Source organism: Ascaphus truei, chromosome 16, assembly GCF_040206685.1.
Source record: "Ascaphus truei isolate aAscTru1 chromosome 16, aAscTru1.hap1, whole genome shotgun sequence".
Classification (NCBI taxonomy): Eukaryota; Metazoa; Chordata; class Amphibia; order Anura; family Ascaphidae; genus Ascaphus; species Ascaphus truei.
Genome location: NC_134498.1, coordinates 49,575,883 through 49,595,852, shown reverse-complemented (window position 1 = coordinate 49,595,852; position 19,970 = coordinate 49,575,883). Strand labels below are relative to the sequence as shown.

Genomic DNA, 19,970 nt, shown 5'->3' with positions numbered 1-19,970 from the left:
CCCCTCTTGCTGCTCCCGTCACGTGAAGGCACCCCTCCTTCACCAACATCCACCGCGGAGGGACTCCAACGGCGGATCAACCATGCAGAAAACAAAGGCACAGAAGCAAGCGCACCAAGGGTAAAGTATTGTGTATTCAAAAATACAATAACCAATGCAAGTAGTGACTTACATGTATAAAACGGTATTCCAGTAGTGAAGGTTCACAATCGTCTGGCACAAGCTGTTTCGAGACCCAGAGGTAGACGCCGAGCTCACAGATCGGTCCCGCGCGCTGGGACCAATTGGCTCTGCAGTACTCCGATGTTGCTTCCGGGTTGCGTCCTCTCGCGATACCCGTAAGGAGTAGTCCACCACGATCGCCGTGTCTCTGCAGCTAAACCACTACCTCCAGTGGAGCTAACTAGGGCTTTGCCTATAGTGCCGCCGACGGCGACACGATGGTGATGTCACCCGTCACCACCGGCGAAAGTTATGTTTCGCTGGTCGGCGGCATCGCGGGACTCCCGCAATTTGATTTGTTCAAGGGCCGTCACGTGACGCGACGGCCCTTGAAAAATCAAATTCTACCGGCATCAAGTTTTCGCGACGGCGACGTCGCTTGTCGCCGTCGCGTGCACTATAAGCGCACGCGGTGGCGGCAATGCTTTTGTTTTTGGGCGACGTCGCATCGCCGGCACTATAAGCACGGCCTAGGTGAAAGCAACTTTAAGCTCTGTGGAAAAGTCAGTGGCAACTAAATAGCTAAGTGCCTTTCCTGAACAATGATAGCTCCGCAACGCGTTTCACACACTCTGGTGCTTCATCAGGCTTATAACGTGGTTATATGTCAAATAAATCTGCCGGGTTTAGGCGGCGTTAGCCTCTGCTCCAAGGAGATTTGAGCCGAATGAAAGAAGAATGTAAGCTCTTCGGGACAGGAACTCCTTTTCCTAATGTAACTTTTGCATATGAAGCGCTTACTCCCATTATGTGTCCTATTACTGTCCCGTGTATAATTGCTGTAAAGCGCTATGTACATGGATGGAGCTATACAAATAAAGATACATACTGCACATATAAAATTCATACATATGTCATTCGTGCAAATTGACGCAGATGCAAATATTTGCACTGTTTTGGAGAAAGTTGCACCACTTTGATACAGATCCCCGTGTATCAACACACAGAAATGCTTATTCAGTGCAACACTAGTACAAATGTACATACATTCTGCTTCCAGCTTCATCAGATATATAAATACACGTTTCCCAGAGATCGTTGGCGAGAGAATTTCTGGACACCTGGCAGAAAGATGCCTCTAATAAAGGAAAAACAAATACTGTAAGAGTGATCCAGAATTTGGTACTGCCTATAGAATATTATAATATAATGAGACAGAATATGCATTGTTTTATGCACGAATTATAATGGATTTGACGAGCAGATTGGAACATGTTAAGTCCAGTAATTATTTTAAGCAACTTGTGAGGTATTTGGATCAATACTAAAGGTTCCTATAAACATTTTTTTTAAAGATGATTGGCCAGACGAATAAGTACCAAGATGAAAAATTCATATGTTGCCCATTACATACTGATATAGGCAGTGCAATAGGATTGAATAAAGGTGAGTTGATGTGGGAAAGTTTAAATCAAGGCTCTGGGTATAGAGGAAGCACTGCAAGTAGCAACAAGGTGATGGTTCTGGGATGCCCAGTCTTTCATTTGAATGCAAATTTATTTTGGGGGCAGGCAGTTATCTCTGACATCAGACAGGGCCCTTAGTAAACTGTTATGGCCAGCACCTGGTCTCACCATTGTTAGTCATGTGCAGCAAAGAGACATTAGGGCTAGCAGGGGTCATTACTAGGGCCAGTCAGAGATAGATTAAGAGAGTGAGGGAAGCTGAGGTGGTCTTTAAGAGTGCCAAGGATAAAGATGGTCAGGAAAGAAGTGGCACAGCTATGAACACCACATGTGGGCCTCACAGTGTGCGTAAAGAGGCCAACATGTATCCACTGTCCGTAAGATCTACTAACAACAACCAGACAGCGCAGAACTATGTTCCTAATCAACCATATTTCAATTATGTGGCATATCACCATGTGCCTCCCATGGATAACCAAGGACAGTCTTCAGGAGTTTGGGGATCCCAATACGGAGCATCACGGGAGGACTGGAATTCTTATGGCGCTGGACCATCCAACATAAGTTCTATACAAGCTTCTGATTTATCACCAAACCAATTTGGTTACAGTTCTCCTGGCTACAATTCTCCACATCCTTCTGGGTCTGGGGCTTTACATTCAATAGATGCAAATCATTCAGCTGCCATCTCACCCAACAGTCAAAGTCAAAATTCTTACGAATGGATGGGGAAAACTGTGCAATCTGTTTCTACAGGTAAGCAAGCTGAGCTACACTTTTCTTAATAAATTCCTATAAGATTACACATGTAGTTTGAAAAATCAGAGAAACATATAGTTCATATATTGACATAATGTAATTCAGTTAAAACCATATTTTCTTCGTCATACCCACTTCAACCTAGAAAAAGGGAACCAAAAGAACTATATAATCTGTTTTATTCTTTCATATGTCTTGCTATGTTAAGCCTGTGTTACCATCAGGTTACCTAACTATGAGGGGACACAGGTCTCTCATTTAGTCATTTATAGATTACAGTGGGGAATTGTTCAGAAATGTTGCCGAATTAAATGTTTAAAATAAACTACAGGTTCCAGTTTTGCAGCATGATGAATTAATGGATTTGACTCTTCACACGTAATGTTTAGTGGTTGGGGAAAACTGCCACTTATTTGCAAAAATTAGCAAACAAAACGCAATAAAAGCTTACAATTTACATGTTCCTTATTCTTCTCTCTAACAACATATTAGTCGCAAAACAAATCAATAACCAAATGCATAAAATTCTTCCTGATTAAAGGGATCAGAATCAAACACCTTTCATAGAAAAGTTGAGGACAACGCTGTTCTTGCTAGCAATGTATATGGATATGTGCATTACTATAATAACATTTTGTAACCTAGAAGTGTATGCTTTAAAGCCAATTTTCCATGTCAGGGAAGGCTCTGTGAGTGCGAGTATAGTGGATTCAAAGCATATTGAATAAGGGCCTCTGACAGAAAACACCATATAGTCTAAATACAGCCAAAATGCTTAAACTTTCCATTATAAACTTCAATGTTTATATATAAAGTACAGTTACCACATGACATATACTATGTACCAATGCATACTATGGTTTTAAGATCTTTTACTGGCTGATAATATATTTGTGCTGCAATAACCAGTTTTTGTACGGTTGTTCCAGACTTAGCATTGTTTATTGCCCTATTATCTATGCTACCTGTTTGAGAGCTACATAGAAAATAGATTTATAATACACCTCAGTCAGGATAACACCTTCCGTCTAATAGTTATGTACAATGAACTACAAATCATGCAGTAGTGACAAATTATTTATACTTAGCATTGGGGAAATTATTTGGTTACAGTGAATCATTTATTGTATTGGTAATATAGTTGCGGAGAACTAATATGCCAGAAAAGGTAGTAAAATGCCTATTTTAATGGTGTACATGTCACACAGGCACAATAAATATATGGTTTGTAAAAAGTCCTTTGTCAAGTACTGTATGTAGTAATTGTTTGTGTAATATTTTTGCTGGGAACATAGACTGAAACATTCCTTTCACAATTGTTTTGCTAGCCTATTTTAAGATACAACGCAATACTGGTTCTTGAAAGTGATCTCTGGTAAAGTATTGTACAGCTTTCTAATTTTGAGTGATGTGTGTAATAAAAGAAATGTGTAAAACCATATCTGGCTATACCAGTGTCTAATCACTGTAAGTGCCGTGGAGACCTGCAACATTTAGCCAAATGCACTAGGGAGATTTAAGTACATTTAGAGGAAAATAACCCTTGTGGCAAGTATATTCGCCTCAATTAATTTTCCTATGTCAAGTGACACAAGGTAGATTGCAAATCTTACGCTAGGGATTTGTGTTGTGTGTATTTTCCTGTGACCAGAGCTCCACTAAAAGGCCTAATAATAATTATTATTATTATTGGATGCATTTATAATGATGATGATTGGTGTAATAAACCAGTAGCGCAACTCTTGAATTGTTAAAGGCAGAAGGTACATGCAGAAAGGGCGCCTTCTTCTCATGCTAATTCCAATCTCTTTGTAAACTATTTGTGAGGTCTCGTTTTTCCCTGACCGCATTGTCTGTGGTTTTAAGGCCTATCTGTCAAATTGCGGTAGCAAGCCCTTTTCACACTTTTTTTCCCTTTCACTTTGATATGCAGCTTTGCCTCTTCCTTATCCCTCCTTTCTCCAGAGGTTATACTGCTGGAAAGGGTGCTGATTTTCACAGCAAATAAAAGAGACCTTGTGCTTTTTTTTTTTTTTTTTTTGTCTTCAAAGAAGGGGGTATAGCAGTGTTGGTCTTTTCTTCCATGTAGTAACACAGGGGGGGAGAAGGAGTAGGTGGTATGATACCTTTTACTGGGCAAAAAAGTACTTGATATCTTACAGGCTTTCGAAACTCACAGGGTCCTTCATCGGGTTACCCTGACCCAGAGAGGTTGGAAAGCTTGTAACATATCAACTACTTGTTGGTCCAATAAAAGGTATCATACACCTACTCCCTCTGCCTTCTTTTCTTTGTTACTATATTGTCTTCAGAAGAAATGCTCTGATGCCCAAGGTATATTTATTTATTTATAAAATATTTTACCAGGAAGTAATACATTGAGAGTTACCTCTCGTTTTCAAGTATGTCCTGGGCACAGAGTAAAACAAATAATACATGGTTACAAATACAGTTACATAAATGAACAAGGTATACATTATATACAAGACATTGCATGCACAGTTAAAGAAAATATATATTATGAGCGTATGAAACAGTTACAGACCAGATTAAAGTGTGAGACAGCCTTAGATTTGAAAGAACTCAAGCTGGTGGTGGATATGAGAGTCTCTGGTAGGTTGTTCCAGTTTTGGGGTGCACGGAAGGAGAAGGAGGAACGTCCGGATACTTTGTTGAGTCTTGGGACCATGAATAGTCTTTTGGAGTCTGATCTCAGGTGATAGGTGCTGCATGTGGTAGGGGTGAGGAGCTTGTTCAGGTAGCTGGGTAGCTTGCCCAGAAAGTATTTGAGGGTGAGACAGGAAAGGTGAACTTTGCGCCTAGACTCTAGTGATGACCAATCTAGTTCTTTGAGCATTTCGCAGTGATGTGTGTTGTAATTGCATTGGAGAACAAAACGACAAATTGAATTGTAGAGGGTGTCAAGTTTGCTAAGGTGGGTTTGAGGAGTCATATGGCGATGACTTTCCTTTTCTTTCCTCAAGTCTTCGTTATATTCAGAAACGTTTGTGACATATGTTGTTGGAGCTTTGGTCAGATTCAAATTTTCTGTATTTTAGGACAATCTAATATTTGTTTATATATATATATTTGGCATGTACTCAACCATTCCAACCACGGTTGGCTGAGTACAAGTCATCGGGCCACCAAAAGCAATGTAGAAAGCCATAAAGTTAGGGGTCGAGCATGGGAAGAAGTCAACCAAGAGACATTGGGTCGTCTTCTCTACAATGGAAATTGTAATAGAAAAAGGATTACAAAAGAACCCCAGGTTTCTGGAAGTAATACAAAAAGAGCCAAGACTAAATACCACTGACAACTTTGGGAAGGTGCAATAAATAAACAGAGCAATTGACCCTTCTAGAAGGATATTTCCCACAGGGCGGAAGTGATTGTTGAACAAACCAATAGGAAACACATAAACTCAGCAGTGGATGCAACACAGTTGTTTTAACGATTATTACTGCCAAAGAATTGTGTTACATTCTTGCAGTATGTTACACAGAACTTGTAATAGCATTCCAATGATTCATTAACCAGCCCTTGGTGACCTATGGACAAATCACAAAGATTTAATCAAGGAATTTGGAAACACTTGTATATGCAAAAACAAAGTTTATGAATGAGAAGTGAACCCTTACTACAAGGAATGTGTCTGAAAAAAAAGAGTTTGGGGAACCACTGCTATATTGTAAAAAGTACAGCAGACATGCACCAAAAGTAACGGTTAATTGGAACTAGTTCATGTTTGTCGCTGGCACCGTAGGTATTCTTCATGGAACCAATGCTTCAGCGTAAGCAAGATATTCAGATCACATTTTTCTACAAATATCACTGTACTTTCCCTAACATGAAAGGGAGTTTATGGCTCTTGATTGTCCCAAGACATTCATTGATAAGATCACCTTGTAGCTCCTTTGTCTTGTCTTTGCTTCACATTAGCACCTCAATAGAATTTAGAGAACCAATTTAGGGATCTTTGTTCCTCAGTATGATTCCAAACTCACATCAAAGGAAATGTGGAAGGATCAAAGGGAGTAGAACCCATGTGATTAATACCACAGGTAGCTGGTGCTGTTTGTGTTTGTTTTCTTTACAGTTGTTTTGTGTTTTCTTTGCTTTTTTTCCCCCTCCCTTCAGTTCCTCAAATCCTGTGTCACTAGTGTTCCCTGTCACCTGTATGCTGGTCTCACAGGTACCTTCTTACTCTGCTCTACTACACTGCCTATTGCTTTGCCTCACACTCTGCTATTTGTTTGCACACACTTATAGGGCATATGCAGCTTGCAGATTATTATGCAAAAGTGTAAAAGACTTTGAGCGTCTGCATCAGATATAGTATTCAACTGAATATAAATGAGACATTTCAAGTAAAAACTAGTGTATCAAAGGGGCAGTTCTTTCATTTCCCTCGCCCCCCCCCCTCCCCCCTTTAATATGTGCATCAATACAATCCACACACTGATAAGTAATTAGCTAAGGTGCCAATCGATCTGCGAAGATTCAGCTCAGGGGTTCACTTAATGGCTGCCAGTGCAGCAAAAGAAGACCGAAGATGCAAAGTTCTGTGGGGAAGATCATGTGACCAGGCAGTCACTAGATACAATTGGTGCACTGCTAGAGAGAGGGCAGAGCTCAAACAGGGGTGTGCCAGAGCCTTTTTCAGAAGGGGAAGGGAATGTGACTTTGTACATGGTTGCTATAGAAACTAAAAATGGTTGTTACATTATCATACATTAAAAATTACTTCTGGGCTGTTCTTAAGTATTTTCTCATATCACAGAACTGATGTATTAAAAAACCCCACTCATGTAGGATATTGCATGGTCTGCAGCTTTAAGGATTCAGCACCAGATAATGTGCTGTAAATATAACATGTTCTAAGGAAGTGCGGCTTTCTTTGAGTGCTCTTACTTCATGCCCTCCGACCATTTTATGTGAGAATTATAGGTTTATGGGAATTGGATGTTTTTCCCCAATGAATAAAAATTGCCAGCCATGGGGACTTTTCCTCCTCTCATAACTGTTTTCAAATGGTGGTTTAAGCAAGATATGTTTTTGTCACGATACAAAAATAATAGAGGTGATAGACTCAGGAGTGAAAAATACAAATCAGTAACATAAATGTATCAACCATGGGTGGGGGGAGCAGAAGCGCCCCCCACACCCTTCGTTCTAGTCCCGATACAATATAAAAGTCTAACTCTATCCATTTTTATTTTTTTTAGGTAAGACGAGGACAAAAGAAAAATACCGGGTAGTTTACACAGACCATCAGAGGCTGGAGCTGGAGAAAGAATTTCATTATACCAGATACATCACAATCATACGGAAAACCGAACTGGCAGCCAACTTAAGACTTTCTGAGAGACAGGTATACTGTATAAACTGCAATTTCTGAAAGATTGCATTCGCTTTCATAAGGTTACATGTTGTTCTATTGGTGAGGAGTTTATTGGCCTATGTTTACTGAATAGAAAGCTTAACTCCAGTGGCCTTGGATTTCTATGGGTTGCATAATTAACACCTGGTGTATACTTGGGGTTAGCATGCAGCAGCTCAGGGATTGTACTTTAGGACCACGTAAAGAATACATGCCAACAGAGTTTGATATACAAAACAACATGATAACAATGTTATTGTGTTTCTATGTTAATATCTGCAGGTAATCAGCAAAAAAACAAAAAAAAACAACAGCAAAAAGGTTACTGGCCGACTGACTTGCAAATGCCACTTAATTCTGCTGTTTTTTTATTTTATTGTTTGTAGGTAAAAATCTGGTTTCAGAACCGCAGGGCAAAGGAAAGGAAGCTCTACAAGAAGAAGATGAATCAGTTTGAGGGAGCAGGTTCTGTGCAGAGTGATTCCAGTTCTGCCAGCCCCAACCCACTTTGTGACTCTGTGACGCACACGGATATGCCAAGCCCTTTATACCAGCCCACACCGCATGTACACAATGGTCTACAACACAATGGCATCATACAGCAAGTCGCTGTCTCTCAATAAACAAAACAAAAGTCAGTGCAATTTGGTGCAATCCTGCTGCCCGGTGGGAACGGGGACATTTATCTTATAGCTTTGGCCTGGTAATACAATCAAGAAACATGGCTGATGGATGGCCAACATTGAACATGAAGACAGAAAATCATGCAACGCTGTGTGTTTTAAGACTGAGCACCTATCCATATGGATGCTGCTGAAGGCATTGATATCATTCCAAAATGCAGAAGGGAGGCATTTTTGTCTACTTTTTATGGCACATAATGAAGGCTGTAAAAGAGAAGCTGGATGGAGGCTCAATGGGCTTTGGGAGAGAAGAGAATATGCTCTTATTCACTCCAAGCTTCCTCTCAGTCTAATTAGTTGTGTCTTTTGGTGCTGAGGCCAAAACTATCCCTATAATTGATCAAATGCTACCTGTATACTATGAATGAACTGACAAGACTGGTATCCACAAGCAACCACCAGCATTCAGTCTAACCACGACCATCCTACACCAATGCATACACATCGCTATTTTATTTGTAAACAAATCAGAGCGTATGTATCTGTTTTACTTCCGCTTTGTGTCTTAGTAAAAAAAAACACGACATCTATATAAATATAAATGACTTTCGTTGAAGAAGAATGGATACAAAAAGAGTTGACAGTCATGGTACTCCTTGTTAAATCATCCACATGTGTCTGCTGATCACAGATTACTTGTTGATTTATACGAAGGAACAAATATAGCCAACATTATAATCTGTTTATTTTACCCAGTAGCTCCCATAAACCCTGATAGATGCAGGTACATAAGTAAATTAGAAATATCATTTTAGATATGAGAAATAAGAGGACTAACTTTCCAACGCCAGCAAATAATAACGGGGCCATTCTTTACATTCAAACATATGACTGCTGCACACACTGCTACTACCTTAATTAAGTTAATTTATGGAATAGCTGGTTGATTAAAAGGGAAGACTCAATTAGCAACATATTTTTGTGCTGCAAGGAATTGAAAGCACTCTGCCATGTTACTCATTCTCTATACATTTTAACATTGATTTTGTTGGCATGAAAGGCAACCCTAACAGCATAATGAGAAGTACAGCAGCATAGACAATGCATGATGCTTTTGTTATGGGTGTATACTTAGCAATGATAAAATACACTGTGATAAAAGACGACTAACAAATAAAAGACTGACAATTAACAGCAGGGGCCATTTTTAAAGCAGCCGTCCCGTGTCCATTGCCGGGTTTTTAATTGCATACTTCTTTTATATATTATTTTATCTTTAAAAGATCTCCACTTGCCCTTTCAGAAGATATTTTTATTTTTAAAACCCCAATGCTTGGTTCGGGAGAGCCCACGGTGCTGGAGACTTACAAAACAACGATTTGTACCACTAAAAGAACAAAACAACGATTTGTACCACTAAAAGAAAAGGAAACGCTCAGGGTGGATACTGGGAGTGTACGGGTTAAACTCATGCAGGCTTCTGGGAGGGATTGTACGGGTTAAACTCATGCAGGCTTCTGGGAGGGATTGTAGCTTTCATCAATTCCAAGAACTATAACTTTGCACCAATATTTCTCCAAGTTAGACAACTTTTGAAAGATTTTATAGTGAACTATGTACTCAGGATGAATATGAAAGTTAGGCAATGTGTGTGTGTGTGTGTGTGTATATATATATATATATATATATATACCTTGTGAATGTAAAGTTCCAGTGATTATTAAAGCTGAGCTATATATATATACCTTGTGAATGTAAAGTTCCAGTGATTATTAAAGCTGAGCTATATATATATACCTTGTGAATGTAAAGTTCCAGTGATTATTAAAGCTGAGCTATAAAGCAATTCTCAGAAGAATCAGTAGAAGCCACTTGTAAAAACTCCAGAAATAGAATTCCACATCAACATTTCCTAAAAATAGAAATATATTGAAGGCTTTTACAATGTAGTTTGTGATCAGAATGACAATCCAAAGTACTGTAAATGCCATTTGTACGATGCCTTTTTTTGTTTTGTTTTTACCAACTAGGTTCACATGGTATTTTTCAGCAGGTCTAAGTTGTGTTTGAAAGATATTGAAAGTACATTCTGGGTGTACTTTTATATAATATGATTTTAATTTTGACATTCATTCATTTACATAAGCAGTAGAGTTCTTACAATTATTTGCTTGTTATTGTTTACAGGGAAAACTTTCTTTTTTTAATAAAAAAAGAGCTTTCAATCACTTAAACTTGCTATGTACAATAAAGTTAAATAAATGTATAAAGTTAAAGAATAATAGATTAGTAATATACTGAGATAATTTTGTACATTTAAAGATTATGTAAAAAAAAACAAAGGAACTTTTGCTGTTCACTATTTTGATTAAAGAATGTAGTTTATACACTAGACAACAAAAAGTATCTTAACAGTCTATATTTTTGCAGGTTTCATGTTGGGGAATACAAAAAAAAAATACAGGTAACCTGTCATCCGCTTAATAGATACATACAATAAAATTGAATGTCTCAGTATCATGTTTCTTCTGTTATCAATTTATTTAGAGGCGAGTATAAAGCCTTCAGACCTCTACCAACAAAATCCTATACAGTACTGGCCTCGAGTAGTAATTTTGTAATGTAGTTTCTCACTTTCAGAAACAGTATAATTAAATGCACAGACTGTCATTAGGGGTTGTAAAGATGCTCCCCCCCACACTGAATGTTGCAGGAGTCTCAGTTATGCTTCTGTTATTTAAGGCCTATATGTCAATATCTCGGAGAAGAAAAATGCAGCAGTCTCATGCAGAGGATAATTTAATCACAGGTTGCAGTTTCGGCCCTAAAATGCGGGCCTCTCTCAAGACAAAGTACCAAATGTTAGGCCCGAAATGTCGGTCTCGATTTTTTTCTCCTCAGCATACCAACTGGAACCCGGATCCTGCGAGCCCCCATGGCAGTGAGTGCTCCTCCCTTCCTTTTCCGATCTTACTGTCGTAACATTTAAACTTGCCCCTTGTAAACTCTACACAAAGATGGCGTTCAGGTTGCTATCCATTAAACTCTGATAGTGCTGATGCACTATCGCAGGGAAACTGCCATCAAAGCCACAAGAAGATTATCAAATGCAATTTCTAATAAAGACTACACCTACAGAGTTTTAATCGTATTGTGTCTTCTTTATGCAAGAGAATGGATGTGCTCACAATAATGACATGATCATTTTTACAATTCTTCTATACACAGATCATATTTTTGTTATTACGAGTCCTGCAAACAGCTCAATATGTATACAACTGGTATATGTAAATGGGGGGGGGGGAATCTGTGTGCTGTGCTTGTAAATATACAAGTACAAAATCTCAATTTATTAAGTTTATTTAATTTTCACGGTAAACTTTCTAGATAATAAAAACATGTATTCTACATGTAACATGTTAGGTGTTCACCTCTGAATAAACGCTGGTCACAGACAGCTGACGTGGGGGTGGGAAGTAAGAACAGAGAAAGAAGTACTGCTGAGTAAAACTAATACAAAACGAAATGAAATGTCATCTTAAAAAGGGAAAACAAAAAGAAGGCCATAAGGTAGGACTTCAAAAAGATGTTTGATGTGCTAATGTTCAGATAAGCAGATATTGTCACTATCTTATCTGCTTTGTTATGACGTCTACATCTTAAACATGGGGGCCCTTGAAATTTACAAAGCACAGTAAGCAACTGCCCCTCCAACGCCTTTTGGAGAAGTGTGAAGTCCAATTTCTAAACCAGTTTCTCAGATATTAAATGGCATTGAAAGAGACGTAAACGTAATTGGTCTCTACGCGATGCGTGTGACGTGCAGTAAGAAATGTCTGACACATGTGACATGTTAAGGCAAGTAAGCGTACTGGCAGCTCAGAGCTGGCTGTTGAACTGGTGTTAACATTCTTTGTAGCACTTTGTTCTGTAGCACTTAAAACAAATGTTTAAACAATCAAAAATTATGCTTATGGTGCTATGTCGACACCACATCCAGAGGCGGAAGACACCTTATATATTCCTTTCAACTGCCTTCCGCTGCTGAAAGGTGCCTTAATGCCGGCTCGGGAGCAGTGTGCGCCTGACCATGTAGTATGAGAATTAGTCCGTGTACATGTAGAACAAATAACCGTATCGTTGGGAAGAACTGCACTTGTCTTTGCAGGCCTTGTTTTTTAAACTGTTGTTTCATTTATTGAGCCTATTTAAAGCAACAATCCCACTGGGCCTTTATAATACCCAGAAAGTAACCCCACTAATGCCCGTAATATAGTGGGCGCTTGCTGTGCGCGGCAATTATAATTGGCTGTGGTTAGTCAGCCTTTCTATGCTAGGGCTGCGCGCGCACGCACGGTAGTGAGCGTGGAGGCGGCCGATCGGGGGGAAGACTCAGAAAATAATGTTTTCGCTCCGCTACCGCCGCTGGAATGTGTGTATGTGTGTATGTGTGTATGTATGTATGTGTGTATGTGTGTATGTATGTATGTGTGTATGTGTGTAAATATATTTATCAAAGTTGCACAATGTAATAAATAATTTATTCTTACGTCTTTTTTATTTTAAAAATATTGTATAATAAATTATTAACTTTCACACAATCTATACACACACACACACACACACACACACACACACACACACACACAAATAACACATACACACAGATGGAGCTTCCCCAGTGACACACAAACACACAGACCACTTCAAACCTGTTGCTCACAGCAGCACGGACCCGTACACACAAAAAAGTGTGCGTCACGTGCACGAGCGTTCGCACAGGCGCGCGCCAACTATAAAACAAGCCGTCGACCTCCCAGGCGCTGTAGAAAAAAACAACTCCTGCTTTTGGGGGGATGCTGCTGTAACTTTTACAGTCCTGGGCGTCCTGTGCCACCAGACGTCCAGCACTTCTGCGCCATAGAATGAAAAGTGATCATTCCAGGAGCAATCGCAGGACGCGGATGCAGAAAATGGCAGTTAAGGGGGCTCTTTAAGACCCTAAAAAAGGAGCACGTGCCCATGCTTTACCAGGTATGGCCCTAGGGCACTGTAAAGTCACATTAAAAAAAAATGCATTTATTTTCGCCTCCTTACCCAGTGATGGTCAATGCCAGTCCTCAAGTCCTCCCAACAGGTCAGGTTTTCAGGATATCCCTGCTTCAGCACAGGTGGCTTAATCAGTCCCTGCTTCAGCACAGGTGGCTCAATCAAAGGCTCGGTTCGATTAAAGTCTCTGAGTGAGTCCCCTGTGCTGAAGCTGGGCTATCCTGAAACCCTGACCTGTTGGGTTCAGCTTGAGGACGGACTGGAGTTGAGCACCCCTGACCTAACCTATGGTTGCTGAACCTCAATTCTGAATGGGATCCTTAATTGATCGCCCAGGATTGCTAAAGCTAAGATCTGTGGTGGTATTCCTTTTGGGGACTATTTAACTAGATACTAGGTTGGAGGTTGCTGAGTCAGAGGACTACAGCAATACTTGACCAGTAATATGAAAGTGCCCCAACAAGTGGCACTTCAGATTTGAAGGTTTAGGTTTACAGAAATCGAAATAAACTGCTTTACCCATTGTTCAATCCCTCGGGCCCAGATAGGAGTGTTGTTTTCACTAACACTGAACCGTATGATATTATTATAAAGTGAACTCCTAAGGGAAACACTCAGCCACGCAACACAATTTCACCACTTTTAATGCTTGATTCCTGATTATACGGCATGTTTAGTGGCCTGAAAATGACATCTCAACAACACATGCCAAGAAATACATGGAAATATACAATTATTATCGTCCCTGCCGTGTAAAGGGTCTAACAATCCAAGCACATCCCTTGTATCTGAGTGTCTGGGGGTCTGAGAGTCTGAGTTTCTGGGTGTCTGGACTCTGAAACGTAGCCCAAGGTTAAAAAAGAAACAAGACTACGAATACGATTTATGGCTCCAGAGATATACTGATAGCTCAGGAAAAAGTATCACTGTCAGGGCAATTCATTTTATTTTCTGCATACTTATCCATTACTGTGTCAATGGTTAGCCAACATCTCTTCCATTCTAACGCAATCATAGCGAAACTCTGCAGCTGAAAAAGCATGGGCAAAAGGGAACACAATCACAAATAATGTAGAAATAATTGAATACACTTTAAAAGTATAATGTATGTGCACTTTACTTTAGCAGCAACAGTGTACATACCGTAACCAATTAATTTTGAGAGTGTAACCCACGCACCCGATGATCAGGACCAGAATGTCCTGTCTCCCGTGTTGGTGGTTGGCTCATTGTGCCAGTTTTGATAGACACTAAGCCAGGGGTACTCAATGCCAGTCCTCATGAACCCCCCCCCCCCAATCCCCCAACAGGTCAGGTTTTCAGGATATCCCTGCGTCAGCACAGGTGGCTCAATCAGTCCCTGTTTCAGCACAGGTGGCTCAATCAGTCCCTGCTTCAGCACAGGTGAGTCAATCAGAGGCTGTGCTGAAGCTAGGAAATCCTGAAATTCTGACCTGTTGGGGGCGCTTGAGGACTGGAGTTGAGCACCCCTGTACTAAGCAATGCTGCAGGGTATCGCGCACTGGTCCCTGTACTAAGCAATGCTGCAGGGTATCGCGCACTGGTCCCTGTACTAAGCAATGCTGCAGGGTATCCGCACTGGTCCCTGTACTAAGCAATGCTGCAGGGTATCGCGCACTGGTCTCTGTACTAAGCAATGCTGCAGGGTATCGCGCACTGGTCTCTGTACTAAGCAATGCTGCAGGGTATCGCGCACTGGTCCCTGTACTAAGCAATGCTGCAGGGTATCGCGCACTGGTCCCTGTACTAAGCAATGCTGCAGGGTATCGCGCACTGATCCCTGTACTAAGCAATGCTGCAGGGTATCGCGCACTGGTCCCTGTACTAAGCAATGCTGCAGGGTATCGCGCACTGGTCCCTGTACTAAGCAATGCTGCAGGGTATCGCGCACTGGTCTCTGTACTAAGCAATGCTGCAGGGTATCGCGCACTGGTCCCTGTACTAAGCAATGCTGCAGGGTATCCGCACTGGTCTCTGTACTAAGCGATGCTGCAGGGTATCGCGCACTGGTCTCTGTACTAAGCAATGCTGCAGGGTATCGCGCACTGGTCCCTGTACTAAGCAATGCTGCAGGGTATCGCGCACTGATCCCTGTACTAAGCAATGCTGTAGGGTATCGCGCACTGGTCTCTGTACTAAGCAATGCTGCAGGGTATCGCGCACTGGTCTCTGTACTAAGCAATGCTGCAGGGTATCGCGCACTGGTCCCTGTACTAAGCAATGCTGCAGGGTATCGCGCACTGGTCTCTGTACTAAGCAATGCTGCAGGGTATCGCGCACTGGTCCCTGTACTAAGCAATGCTGCAGGGTATCGCGCACTGGTCCCTGTACTAAGCAATGCTGCAGGGTATCGCGCACTGGTCCCTGTACTAAGCAATGCTGCAGGGTATCGCGCACTGGTCTCTGTACTAAGCAATGCTGCAGGGTATCGCGCACTGGTCCCTGTACTAAGCAATGCTGCAGGGTATCGCGCACTGGTCTCTGTACTAAGCAATGCTGCAGGGTATCGCGCACTGGTCCCTGTACTAAGCAATGCTGCAGGGTATCGCGCACTGGTCTCTGTACTAAGCAATGCTGCAGGGTATCGCGCACTGGTCCCTGTACTAAGCAATGCTGCAGGGTATCGCGCACTGGTCCCTGTACTAAGCAATGCTGCAGGGTATCGCGCACTGGTCTCTGTACTAAGCAATGCTGCAGGGTATCGCGCACTGGTCTCTGTACTAAGCAATGCTGCAGGGTATCGCGCACTGGTCCCTGTACTAAGCAATGCTGCAGGGTATCGCGCACTGGTCCCTGTACTAAGCAATGCTGCAGGGTATCGCGCACTGGTCTCTGTACTAAGCAATGCTGCAGGGTATCGCGCACTGGTCCCTGTACTAAGCAATGCTGCAGGGTATCGCGCACTGGTCTCTGTACTAAGCAATGCTGCAGGGTATCGCGCACTGGTCCCTGTACTAAGCAATACTGCAGGGTATCGCGCACTGGTCTCTGTACTAAGCAATGCTGCAGGGTATCGCGCACTGGTCCCTGTACTAAGCAATGCTGCAGGGTATCGCGCACTGGTCCCTGTACTAAGCAATGCTGCAGGGTATCGCGCACTGGTCTCTGTACTAAGCAATGCTGCAGGGTATCGCGCACTGGTCCCTGTACTAAGCAATGCTGCAGGGTATCGCGCACTGGTCCCTGTACTAAGCAATGCTGCAGGGTATCGCGCACTGGTCCCTGTACTAAGCAATGCTGCAGGGTATCGCGCACTGGTCCCTGTACTAAGCAATGCTGCAGGGTATCCGCACTGGTCCCTGTACTAAGCAATGCTGCAGGGTATCGCGCACTGGTCTCTGTACTAAGCAATGCTGCAGGGTATCGCGCACTGGTCCCTGTACTAAGCAATGCTGCAGGGTATCGCGCACTGGTCCCTGTACTAAGCAATGCTGCAGGGTATCGCGCACTGGTCCCTGTACTAAGCAATGCTGCAGGGTATCGCGCACTGGTTTGACGATAACTACCAGTGACCCGAATGGCAGTTAAAGCAGCAATACTACTTTTCCTTCTTATTATATTTAAAGCGTGTGACAATTTATAATTCTACATTCTTACCTTCGCTGGCAATCGTTTGGTGCTCCTGTTATAAATCTGGCAACATCCTGATTGTTGGGGCCTAACGAAATGGCCGCCTTCTGACTGTGTGCTGCAGTCTGTGAAATGCTGCAGCTGCAATGTACCATTATATACTAAGTGTAACACATTATTGTTACAGCTTTCAGAATAATAGACAGTCTGCTGGTTGGAACACAGCAGGAGATCTGTTTGTGATACTTTGTTGCCAAAGGGCAAACCACCCCACAAGGTATGTGTGAGAGTCTGTTTTATATGAGGAAGTGGATATGACTTTCTAAATAGTTGCTGCAGCAAGCACAGGATGATCAGTACATTAAACACGTCATTCAAAATGGCATTAGGCGTTAATAAAAATGCAGATGGTATTATATAATGCTCCAGAACTGATTTATTTAAAAACACATCGGATTTTTCCCGTTTTGTCGCTTCAACGCCATATCAGGGAAGGATGCCCGCTTCTGCGGGTAGTGAATCTCCCCGATAAACCCCACAGTGCAACGAGAGAACATTTTAGCTTTACCCCTGGATCATAAATGAAATCAACAGTATTGTTATACCGGAAAACATTTTTGAGCTGTTATTTTCTCTCCAGCTGTTGTGGGTCTTTTTAAAAATATATATATATATATATATATATATATATATATATATATATATATAACATAATCACAGAAATGATTATATGAATGCCCATATTTAGTAAGTGGTGCTATGCCATATGAAACCTTCCTGTGCCAGAACACACCATGCAACATATTCGGGGGAAGTAAACACGGACCTCATAGTTAGCTGTGATTTTTGTCCTTGCCATAGATTGAGCATTACAATCACCAGGGGTCCTCAAGGGCCACCAACAGGTTTAGGTTTCAAGGATATTCCTGCTTCAGCACAGGTGGCTCAGTCTTTGACTGCACCACCTGTGCTGAAGCAGGGATATTCTGAAAACCTGACCTGTTGGTGTCCCTGGAGAACTGGAGTTGCCCGCCCCTGCATTAGATCTTTGGCATGTGAAGGAAGCCGGCTATTAGCCACTGCAGTAGCATTATTCAGGCTTGTTTAATTGTTGGTTTTGTCTTTTAAAACTGTGGCAGGTGCAGCAAGTTCTAAGTAATGAATTTAGGAAGGAAAGAGCCCTGCAAACGCTCATCTGCATTTTATTACCCAGATTTCAAGAGAAGACCCAACATGTCTGTAAAGCCTGTGCTGGCCTTATTAATAAAACTGGTTCATTCATTCAAATTATGCGCATATTAAATACAAAAACAACAGTAAAATATAGGGCTCCGAAATGTACATATTACGTTATTACATGTTCTCTCAACGCAATGTTTACAAATGACTGCCACTGTAAGTAGTCCAAGCAAAAATATAGCCATACATGAATATGTATCCACAATAGAAAACTGCTAACGCATTTAACTAATAAACGAATGGATCAGCATTAAGTGGGAAGTAAAAGTAATTTGTCCGCTATAAAAAATGTTTGGCCCAAATTAGTAGGATTTTAAAAAATGATAGAAAAAGCCAAGATTTCCATTGGTAAATACTTTCTGAATGAAGGAACTGCAAACATTCTTTAATCTATAAATTATGCAGCCCCCTGCGTCACAGCTGGAGTTGGTTAATAATGTGTGTAATCATCAATAGTCACATCAAATCATTTTAGTGGATTCACCATACACCAAAAACACAATCTTTGGTTGCCACTTTTGTTTTTTGCATGAAAAACTTTCATTACTTACTTAAGTAAACATGCACTTTCTAAGGGCAGGTCCATACTGCCTTCGCCCGCGCAACGTCACACGCGGGAAGCGTGTGGTTTTTTGTCCATGCTAGACACGCCGTGGGGGGGGCGTGTCTAGGGGCATCACAGAGCTGGTTCGCCCTCATTGGGCGAACCGCTCAAGTGACCTGCCCGTCGTGCCGAGAAATCAGTTTCAACTGATTTCTCGCGCAATGAGCGCCCCTTCTTGCTGACACCTGCGCAGTCCATGGACGCGATCAATACCTTAAGGCAATCTGATCGCACCCCGTGTGGACGCCTCCGCGCGGTCTGTGGCAGCATGGACTTAGCCTAAGGCTAAACTCATACACTCCGCTTGTTTGTGAGAGTGCGCGCTCTTATCCTGCCACGCGGCTGTAGCACAAGCAATCTCATAGTCTTTCAGGCAATGCGAGGGGGGGAGGAGAGCGTGACTATGACATCATGGAGCTGGTTCGCCGTGATTGGCGGAACCGCTCACATGACGCGGCAGCTGCCTGAAAAGACAACATTTATTGTCTTCTCAAAACGCTGCCGCGTCAACGTGCTACTTCGCCTGCAGGCGTGCCAGCACTTGGCTAACGCATATAGCAAGCAACGGAAGTATGTTTGACGCGCGCGAAGCAGCTCACGAACTATGAGCTCAGCCTACGGAGATAGTGGAGGAGATGTAGCAATGTAAGAAACAGAACAGAATGTTGTTTTAACGCTTTGTTTCGTTTTCTGTCTCAGTGAAATGTAAGGAAGTTGTTCTTACCTTTGAAGCAAATTGTAAGCCAGTGATTTTTATGCCACCTCAGATCTAGCAGATTTTTTCGATGCAAATAGAAGATAGAAAAGTCGCAAACTGAGACACAATTTTTATAGATCTCATTATAATCCAACTATGGACACTCCCAAAACCGTAAACTGACACACACTGCGAAACTCAGAGCACAGAGCTTCATACATCCCACCGCAAAGATACGCAAGATGAAAATGATGCAATTTGCTTCAGTTTAGCTCCTAATTTGCCTTGATACTTCACTCACAGTATTTATTTTGTGTGTATTCAGTCAGAGATAAGGTCATATAAAGTAATCTCAACCATTCTCTTGTTGGACCTATTCATTTCTTCAATTAGCCTT

The 19,970-nt window shown here is 41.8% G+C and overlaps 1 protein-coding gene and 1 long non-coding RNA gene across 2 annotated transcripts in view; one reads left to right on the top strand and one right to left on the bottom strand.

Annotated features, from left to right (window-relative positions):
* The first annotated feature begins 1,771 nt into the window (after positions 1–1,771).
* On the top strand, positions 1,772–10,051 carry LOC142467612 (homeobox protein CHOX-CAD-like). Its single transcript, XM_075573535.1, has 3 exons — positions 1,772–2,384; positions 7,616–7,761; positions 8,157–10,051. The coding sequence occupies exons 1-3, from the start codon at positions 1,946–1,948 to the stop codon at positions 8,391–8,393; spliced, it is 822 nt and encodes a 273-aa protein (XP_075429650.1). The 5' UTR covers positions 1,772–1,945; the 3' UTR covers positions 8,394–10,051.
* A 143-nt stretch (positions 10,052–10,194) lies between these two features.
* The window catches only part of LOC142467613 (uncharacterized), a 28,586-nt gene continuing 18,810 nt past the window's right edge, over positions 10,195–19,970 (bottom strand). Inside the window, exon 3 of the long non-coding RNA XR_012788439.1 lies at positions 10,195–10,305. This is a non-coding gene — a long non-coding RNA (uncharacterized LOC142467613). The remainder of the gene's footprint in view (positions 10,306–19,970) is intronic.